The 10,466-nt window shown below is 39.2% G+C and overlaps 1 protein-coding gene across 7 annotated transcripts in view; it reads left to right on the forward strand.

The window, feature by feature from the left end:
• Positions 1 to 9,826, forward strand: part of LOC129695762 (protein prune homolog 2-like) — a 335,597-nt gene extending 325,771 nt beyond the window's left edge. For 5 of the 7 annotated variants that reach the window (XM_055633039.1, XM_055633041.1, XM_055633044.1 and 2 more), the window contains 2 exons: positions 3,935 to 3,976; positions 4,717 to 9,826. In XM_055633039.1, coding sequence (XP_055489014.1) covers positions 3,935 to 3,976; positions 4,717 to 4,750 — 76 coding nt within the window. In that variant the 3' untranslated portion in view covers positions 4,751 to 9,826. The remainder of the gene's footprint in view (positions 1 to 3,934; positions 3,977 to 4,716) is intronic. The other 2 variants (XM_055633042.1, XM_055633043.1) reach the window with 1 other exon arrangement.
• The last annotated feature ends 640 nt before the right edge of the window (positions 9,827 to 10,466 follow it).

Consider the following 10,466-nt stretch of genomic DNA (forward strand, 5'->3'; position numbering starts at 1 on the left):
AAGGGAGGTGCCGTGGTAGTCTGGCGCGCTGATCTCTACAAGGCTGAGGCCATGGGCCAACTCTCAGACACCTTCTACTTATCCTTGGACCATGACCCCACAGACGAGCACCAGGCCACTATCTCTAGCACCATCACTGACTTCATCAACTCCGGCTCCCTGCCCTCCCAAGCCTCCAACCTCATCGTTCCCCAGACCCACACGGTCCCATTTTACCTTCTCCCCAAAATTCACAAACCTGACTGTCCTGGCAGACCCATTGTTTCTGCCTGTTGGTGCCCTACTGAACTCATTTCCACATACCTCGACTCCATCCTATCCCCCTTGGTTAAATCCCTCCCTACCTATGTTCAAGACCCCTCACATGCTCTTCATCTACTCCAGGTTTTCCATTTTCTAGGCCCTCATTCCCTCATCTTCACCATGGATGTTCAGTCACTCTACACCTGCATCCCCCACCAGGAGGGTCTCAAAGCCCTCCACTTCTTCCTCGACCGCAGAATCAACTAATCCCCGTCTACTGATACTCTCCTCCGCCTAGCAGAGCTGGTCCTTACCCTTAATAACTTTTCGTTTGACTCCTCCCATTTCCTCCAAATCCAAGGCGTAACTATAGGCACGCGCATGGGCCCCAGCCATACCTGCCTCTTTGTAGGGTACGTCGAACAATCCTTGGTCGAGGTGTACCATGGCCCTATCCCCGAACTCTACCTCCGCTACATCGACGACTGCATTGGTGCTACCTCCACAACTCACTGACTTCATCCATTTCACTACTAACTTCCATCCGGCACTCAAACACACCTGGACCATTTCCAACATTTCCTTACCATTTCTTGACCGCACTATCTCCATCGCAGGTGATAGACTACTGACCGACATCCACTATAAACCCACTGACTCCCATGGCCATCTGGACTACACTTCTCGCCTACTCCCAATTCCTCTGTCTACGCCGCATCTGCACCCTGGATGAGGTATTCCACACCAGGGCATCGGAGATGTCCTCATTCTTCAGGGAACGGGGGTTCCCCTCTTCTACTATAGATGAGGCTCTCACCAGGGTCTCTTCTATACCCCGTGTCTGCTCTCACTCCCCATCTCCCCCACTCGTAGCAAGGGCAGAGCCCCCTTGTCCTCACCTTCCACCCTACCAGCCGTCACATGCAACAAATAATCCCCCGACATTTTCGCCACCTCCAACGTGATCCCACCACTTGCCACATCTTCCCATCTCCTCCCCTGTCTGCTTTCCAAAGAGACCGCTTCCTCCGTAACTCCCTGGTCAATCCGTCCCTTCCCACCCAAACCACCCCCTCTCCGGGCACTTTCCCTTGCAACCACAGGAAATGCTCCACTTGTCGCTTTACCTACCCCCTTGACTCCATTCAAGGACTCAAGCAGTCTTTCCAGGTGCGGCAGAGGTTCACCTGCACCTCCTCCAACCTCATCTATTGCATCCGCTGCTCTAGATGTCAGCTGCTCTACATCGGTGAGACCAAGCGTAGGCTTGGCGATCGCTTCGCCGAGCACCTCCGCCCAGTTCGCAATAACCAATCTGATCTCCCTGTGACTCAGAACTTTAACTCCCCCTCCCATTCCAAATCCGACCTTTCTGTCCTGGGCCTCCTCCATATCTAGAATGAGGACCTCCGTAAATAGGAGGAGCAGCACCTCATATTTCGTTTGGGCAGTTTGCACCCCAGCGGTATGAACTTTGACTTCTCTAATTTCAGGTAGTCCCTACTTTCTCCTCCCCTTCTCAGCTGTCCCTCAGCCCACTGGTTCCACCTCTTCCTTTCTTCTTCCCGCCCTCCACCCCCACCCTCACATCAGTCTGAAGAAGGGTTTCGACCCGAAACATTGCCTATTTTTCCTTTGCTCCATTGATGCTGACTCACCCGCTGTGTTTCTCCAGCATTTTTGTCTACCTTCGATTTTCCAGCTTCTGCAGTTCTTTCTTAAACAAAATCAAAGTAATTAGCTAATTAGTATGTGAGGTCTACTCCCTAGCTACAAGGTCAATTTGAAACAAAACGGGGTTGAATAGACAGAGTGGTCCATTGTATACTTGAATTCAACGTTACTAAATACATCATAATAAGATATACATTATGACAAGGTGGATTAAAAAGATGACATCTGTGGCATTTAACTGAAATTGTGGAATTGTTTGGGCGTTTTATACATTGCAGGTTTTTATGTGCACTTCCAGCTCACTGGAGGCTTCTGTTTTGTTTTGTACAGTTGCAAAGAAAACTCTTAAGTTGCATGTTGTAATTTGAGGTACCGATCAGTACTAGCAGTGATCTTACTTGCTGCAGCAAGCATGAATTTCATTGTTCTGGTCCCATTGTATATGAAAATTAAACACTCTTGACTTGGTCGAGAATTCAATGTTTGCTATACTTGAGTTACCTATTAATAATCAATACTAAGAAAGCTCTCTAGATAATCAAGAAATCATTATTTGCTTAAAGATGAAGTTTCCAAGTTACAGTGAGGAAAAAGACTGGCGGGGGAAAAATGGTCAAATTCATTCTGATTAATTATTAAATTCAATTTGGTCTACTCTCAATCGTCACTAACGTATGGAAGCTGTGAACAGTGTTATCAAGTGAGATTTACTCACCAATAACCTAATCACCAACACTCGGTTGTGTTTCACCAGTTCAGTTTAGTTTTTGGTCACGTGTACCGAGGTACAGTGAACAGCTTTTGTTTCCTGGATTGCCTGGCTCCAGATCTGATCACAGCCTTGGTCCAAATCAGGACCAAAGAGGTGAATTCCAGTTGTGCTGCCAGTGGAATTGCTGTCCCACAGCTCCAGCAATTTGGGTTCAATCCTGACCTTCAGTGCTGCATGTGTACTGTTGGCGGCTTGTGACCATGGGAGTTTCCTGTTGATCCAGTTTGCATGCACATCCCAAAGACATGCTGGTTGTTAAGTGAATTATGAACAGTAAATTGCACCTGTCATAGATGGATGAAAAGGAATCAAGGGTTGTTAATGGACATGTATGAAATAACAAAATGTGCAGTGATAAATTGGGTGATGAGTTTGTGTTAAATAAAGGAAGCCGCCCAAAACTGCATGCACCAAGCTAAAGACAATATTCAGTAATAGGTTGATGAGTGGCAGGTAACATTTATGGTGAAAGAGCCTTGGAATGACACGATGTGAGTCACTCGCCATAGGCTATCCAACCTTTGAGCTCTTCTTGTAACCATGATATTATATGCCATAACATTTATGCTAAAATAAAGTCCCAAAGAATGATCATTTACAAATACAGAGAATCTTACTGCCTACTTTTGGTATTCTACATCAATACCGCTGCTGTGTCCCTTGCCACCATTGCCATTATCTTGGGCTTACCATTGACCAGACCTCAACTGGACCTGGCATATAATACTATGGTCGCAAGAAGAGCTTAAACGCTGGATAGAATCTGGTGAATGACTGACATTGTGATATTCCAAGGTAGACAAAAATGCTGGAGAAACTCAGCGGGCGAGGCAGCATCTATGGAATAGGCGACGTTTCGGGTCAAGACCCTTCTTCAGGGCTCTTTCACCATTGACAAGGCATGATCATGAGTATGATCGAATATTCTCTATTTGCCAAGATGTCTGCATTGTCAACAATTCTGAGAAAGCCTGTCACCTTCCTGGCCAACATAATTTGTAATTTGCCACGCAAGACTTCATCTGTGCTCTGAAGAAAATAGAAAAATGCTCAACTTTGATGATTTTATTGGATTATTCACTTATTGCTTGTTTTCATCTGTTAGAATCTTAATAGGTGCTCAGGTTCAGAATTGTTCAATTTCACTACTTTGACTATAGTGCCATGAACATGTTGATATACTAAACTTTTTTATTGTTCCCTTTGTGTTTATGGGTACATTTATTTTTGTCACAATAAAACCAGCAGATTGTCGATTGAATCAGAAGCATCTTCAGATGAACAAGTGTAAGAATAGTTTAATGATTGGAATGAATCATCTCCAGTGTCTTGTGTTCAAATGCATGGCTGGTCAGATCTATTTATTGTTGTGTCGTGCTGTTGCATTATGTTTTTGTGAATTTTTGGCATAAACCTCTTAGATGATTGAAACATTTCATTTCAAACTATTCCAATTTAGTTTCTGTCAATGATATAGTCCCTTTTCTCAAGACAACAACATTACTTTGAAAACAATTGAAGAAAGTCTATGCTTTATGTGTATTTAAAACAATTTATAATGGCTCTCCTGTCCAGGGTAGCAATAATGTTGCCATGTTTATGTGTTCATATTTATTCTTTTCAATTATCAAAACTCTTCATTTTGGTGGTAAATGCACAGCAATTTTCAGTAACATTTATTTTACACAATTTGAAAGATGATCTGTTCCAATAACTCAGTCACTTTAGTAGATTGTCTCGTCTTCAAAAATTTGGAATGAGCATTCTTCTGTTGTATTATCACTCTGGTAACAGCAACAACTGGTTGGGCTTTCTGCGCCTATTGCTGACACTGGTGGATTTAATAAGACAAATAAAAAATGTTCAAGTTTAGCCATAGGTGGTGCAGTACATATTTAAATCATTGTGTCTTTACTCGTTTATCTTATTTTGGAGAAGAAATATGGATTATTATGCTTTTATTCTAATATGTCATTGCTGAAACAATGCTATAACCAGTTTCTGTTTTGTTTTAATGTTTTATCTAGAGCCGAAACAACACTTGATAAACACATCGAGTAACCAGTCGAACATGGAATCCCAACTCTCACATATATTTTTGGTTCCGACTAGCAACAGCAACTCTTTCATCACTTCCTGATTTACCTATTTACCTGTTGGCTATTCATGTTTAAGAAGTGTTATCTGTGAGTTATAAATTGAGACTAACAGTTGTGCCTGTGAATATAATGTCATAAATAATATAGTGATGAGTGGCAATAATATGCATCTACTTAATGAAATGTTTATTTCAAAATAATTGTACATTTAAAAATAACACTTCAGCATTGCCATATTAAAGAGAATCTTACGATGCCAAATTAAATAGTAGTGCCTCCTTTCATCCTGCCACCCCTTCCACCGTTGCCCAACCACTCTCCATCACCATCGTTCTTTGTGAACATCGCTTCGTGAAATTATCTGGTTGGCATAAGATCCCAGCCTGGCGAATGCCAATGTGGTATTTTGAGATTGTTTCACGTTTCAGGAGAATAATAGAAGAGCTTTACAACATTCATATGAAATCATTAAAAGCCAATATAAACCTTGTGCTTTATTTTCTGGCAGAGATAGATCACGTGAGATATGTTTTAGAGCTTTCTCATGTTATCTTAATATATACGCCTTCAGCAAAAATAGTTTTATTTGTGCAAAAGTTGAAGGGTGATTTATTTTTAGCTCATTTTTGTTGCTGCGACAGTTTGTTCCTCTAAAAACAAATACTTCACTGCCTGCAGTCAGTCCCCAGGTTATGGGAGGGTTCCGCTGCTGAGACCTATTCATAACCTGAGTGGTAAGTTGGAAATGAACAAAAACATTGCAAGGGAGAGGCTCATAGAAGCACCCGTTATGGGAGAATGCACATAGACCCAAAAACAAAAAATATATTTTTCCAGTATATTCAAATTCTCCATCATCCTGGTTTAGTTATGTATCATCAAACATTTTCATTGCTTGATCAAAATCTTGTTGCTCTCCAGATAACAGCAGTTTTGAAGAATCTTCACCACCTGCAGTTGATGGAGGAGTTCTAAGCTTCTTCAAACCAACCAAGTATGGCAATAAAATGCTGGCTGCACCAGTGATTCTTGATACATGGGCATCCCTTTACTTCCTTAAAATATAGGCATTCCTTTACTTCCTTGTTAACCTTTAATTTTTTGCAAATATAAATCAACCTTTCACACCAAGAGCCATTCTAGTTAGTTGAGAAATCAGAATATATTTGAGATTGCAAAACGTAACTTTGATTTCTGGTTCAACGACCCATTGATTTCTGTGCTCATTTTGAGGAATCAAAGATGAACTTTATTATTTTCATGATGAATTTCAGTTTCACAAATCCCAGGAAAATGTTTATTGGGGCAGATGATTGAATATTACTAGATATTAACTTTCATATTCTAATTCTCGAGCTGCTTGCTGCTTTTTTAAAATCATTTTTGCAAAGGGAAGAAACTAATTGTGCAGTAAACCAATAGCATACTAATAACAGCATAACTAATTAATTAATTAATTAATTAAGATAGGCCTAAAATAGGAATTCTTTATTGATGAGATTTTGCTCAATAGGAGGTGTTCAAAGAGAGTAAGAAATTATTAATACAGTAAGATTAGATATAGATGAGTTAATTAATAAAAGCAAAAGCACTGCTCCATTTAAATTGTATCTTCTACAACATAAATTAAAACTGCTGCCATGCTTTGGAAACCTAGGATAGCATTTACTGTATGTACACAGGGGGATTTTGCAATAGGTTCTTTCCTTCCATGTCAAATATTGGATTTAAGTAAAATAACTTCAGCATCATTGATTAATATATATATGAAGTTGCAATACATGTGGTTTGATATTAAACAATTTAAATGCTAAAAGTAAATTAGAATTATTCTTTTACTTGCAAGAGGTAGGCTGCATTTAATATTATTATCAATATCAGGCGAAGAAGTCATGAAAATATTAATGACTACCGAGCAAAAAGGTGTCAATTTTCTTTCAAAAATATTTAACTACAATACCAACTCTGAAATCTCATTCAGTGACATCCATTAACTATTTAATATTATCTTTCCCTTCCACAGCAGTATGTTAAATGCACAACTCGCTTGCACACAGATTTATTTCATTTAGGATTCCTTTCTTAAGATCTCTGTGATGCTATTCTATCATTCAAAAGTTTCTAAATTATCTTGCATCGTGCTTTTGGAATAATTAGTTACATGTTGGTTTATTCTTTTCTCTGTGAAATAACTTAAATTAATCCACTTCCATGACCAGTTTATTTACCAAATAAATGTTTAGAATCATTTTCTCAAGAATATTTTTTCCTTCAATATCTCGTATATTGCAATCTACAAAATTCCAAACTATTTTCAAAAATCAAATCCGAGCTATTCCTGTAAATAAAACTTAATTGAAAAACCTCTAGCATTTTTCCCATTGGAAAATAATGTATTTGATTGATGGAAAATCTACATTGCAATTAATAAATTATCTGTGACTAGTTACAGAATTTGCTATTCATATGTGATGGAAGCCAATATATATTTTGAACAGTGTAATGGAATTCTAGATTTCTCTTGCTAAATTCTATAACATTTTCCATTCCCAATTTGTGGTAATTGGATACTATAAATAAAAGCCAAAACCAGATATGTTTTAAATGTATCACAGCATTGATGTTACTTCATAACTGACCTCAACTTTTGGTAGAAAATTCATTGGACTTAACAACAATCAAGCTGGATATTACCCATTATGTGTTCCGCAGTATTTTATTTATATTACAATTTGTTTAAGTGAGTTACATAGTCATTCTGTACAATTGACTAGGTAATTTTAATAGTTGAATTTTCTCTTTATCAGGTTAATGTTACCTATTGTGATAGCAAAAATGACAAAGATGTTTCAAAAAGATATGTAATTGCTATAAGATAAGAGAGTTAACATTCTCATTCTTTTTGTGCCATATGGGTGGCATAGAATTTGGAAATGTGCAAGTTAATAATGGTAAATCTAACTGATTCTTTCTTAAGATCGATTTCTGTATTATCTTTTGTTAGATGGAAATGTTTGAATCTAAAAAAAATGCTGTTTTCATATCTGTTGGTTATATGTTCTGAATTAAAGATGATCAGCTTTTAAAAGGACACCTTTATTCTAGGCAGAGACTACAGTTTCACTGAAGGAAGAAACACCACCTGAAATGTAGTTATTTTTGGCTGTCCAGCTGCCGTGGCTGAGGAAGGATCTCTGTTATAGTTACCATAAATCACTATTACTTTGAAAAATCTTGGCAAGGTGGTCCTTTATGGAAAAAAGTGTGAGACTGCATAACCTTATAAAGAATAGTAATTTGCACTATTAAATGCCATGCTCTTCTATATATTGCATTGGTTTTTATTATGTGACCTTAACGAAATAAGCAATTAAAGTAATGCATATGCTGTGAATTGGGAAGTGTTTAATGAAGTGATTCCTGGAGCTTTCAATAAATATCAATGAATTAATGTTTATGGTTGATATGAAGTTTAGAAATGTGGTAACCAATGAGGGTAGCTGTAACATACTTTAGAAGAGCAGGAAAATAGTAGATGACATTTAATATCAAGAAATGTGAATGATGTATTTTTGGGGGAAAAGAAGGAAAGGTGACATAAATTAAATTATCTGATGTTAAACGGGCTCCATTTAATATCATAGGAAAAGTTGCCATAGCTTACACATGTACGTTTAGTTTAGAGAAACAGCATGGAAAATGGCCCAATGGCACTTCAAGATCATACTGACCAACAATCAGCCAATACTAGTTATGTCCTGGACATCCCAAGTAGCATACAAGGTTAAAATTTTATAAATAAACGTAAAGGCTGCAAAGTTTTACTGTACTGGCGCATCTTAGGGTATTGAGATGAAGATCAAAAAGGTTCCCCTCTACAAATACTCTTCTGGGACCTACATAGAAACATGGAAAATAGGTGCAGGAGTAGGCCATTCGGCCCTTCGAGCCTGCACCGCCATTCAATATGATCATTGCTGATCATCCAACTCAGTATCCTGTACCTGCCTTCTCTCCATACCCCCTGATCCCTTTAGCCACAAGGGCCACATCTAACTTCCTCTTAAATATAGCCAATGAACTGGCCTCAACTACCCTCTGTGGCAGAGAATTCCACAGATTCTCCACTCTCTGTGTGAAAAATGTTTTTTCTCATCTCGGTCCTAAAAGACTTCCCCCTTATCCTTAAACTGTGACCCCTTGTTCTGGACTTCCCCAACATTGGGAACAATCTTCCTGCATCTAGCCTGTCCAACCCTTTAAGAATTTTGTAAGTTTCTATAAGATCCCCCCTCAATCTTCTAAATTCTAGCGAGTACAAGCCGAATCTATCCAGTCTTTCTTCATATGAAAGTCCTGCCATCCCAGGAATCAGTCTGGTGAACCTTCTCTGTACCCCCTCTATGGCAAGAATGTCTTTCCTCAGATTAGGAGACCAAAAATGTACGCAATACTCCAGGTGTGGTCTCACGAAGACCCTGATGGAACATGCTATCCCTAACAACTTCTCCTTCGACAACTTTCAGTTTTGACAAATCTAAAGCATAGCCAAGAACACTTGTATGGATGCTTGTATGGACATGTATGGATTATGCACCTGCCTCTTGATTGGCCAAGCGAAGCAGTCTGTTTTTCAAACCTACTTTAGCATATTTCTCCAATTCCTACACAGCTAACTTCCACTCTGCTCTTGGTCATTTGGAACATTTCAGACGCATCTCTCCCCTTTCTTGATATCTCTTCCCTGTGCTGATGGTAATTGAGGAGGAAGTGTTGCCAATTCATGCTAATTGTGGTATGTTGATGAGGAATTCAACATTGTTGTTGTCAATTCATACCTATTGTGTTGTGTTGATGAGGAAGTCGAGGTTCCAGTTGCAAAGGTATGTGCCGTGACTCAGTTCCCTGTGCATGGTAACAGGTATGGAGGGGATGAAGTTGTTGAAGCTATCCTTGTACAACAGCCTGACGTATATGTTTTTATTCTTGTATCAAATTCTTTGTATGTTTACATACTTGGCTAATAAATTAATTCCAATTCCAATTATTGTCCAAGTAGTCCAGTGCACAGTGGAGAAGCCAGCAACACCTCATCCACCATTGATCTATTCTAACAGTAGGCACATTATAATAGGTCCATGTTCATGGTAAGGTAGGAGTTAATATGTACAATAAATAACCTCTCAAGTCATGTCATCACTAAGGATGTTAGTACCACTGGTCGATGGTCATTGAGGTATGTCACCTTATTGTTCTTGGACAACGGTATTATTGATGCTCTTTTAAAGCACTTGGAGACCTCAGACCTCAGTAATTGATAGCAGTAACAGGATTGGTCCGAGTCAGCATGGATTTATGAAGGGGAAATCATACTTGACTAATCTTCTGGAATTTTATGAGGATGTAACTAGGAATATGGACAAGGGAGAGCCAGTGGATGTAGTATACCTGGACTTTCACAAAGCATTTGATATGGTCTCACATAGGAGATTAGTGGGCAAAATTAGGGCACATGGTATTGGGGGTAGTGCTGATATTAGCAAATTTGCAGATGACACAAAGATGGGCGGCAGTGTGAACTGTGAGGAGGATGCTATGAGAATGCAGGGAGACTTGGACAGGTTGGGTGAGTGGGCAGATGCAATTAATGTGGATAAATGTGAGGTTATGGGTAGCAA

The sequence above is a fragment of the Leucoraja erinacea genome, chromosome 3 (genome assembly GCF_028641065.1).
Source record: "Leucoraja erinacea ecotype New England chromosome 3, Leri_hhj_1, whole genome shotgun sequence".
NCBI classification, from domain to species: domain Eukaryota; kingdom Metazoa; phylum Chordata; class Chondrichthyes; order Rajiformes; family Rajidae; genus Leucoraja; species Leucoraja erinaceus.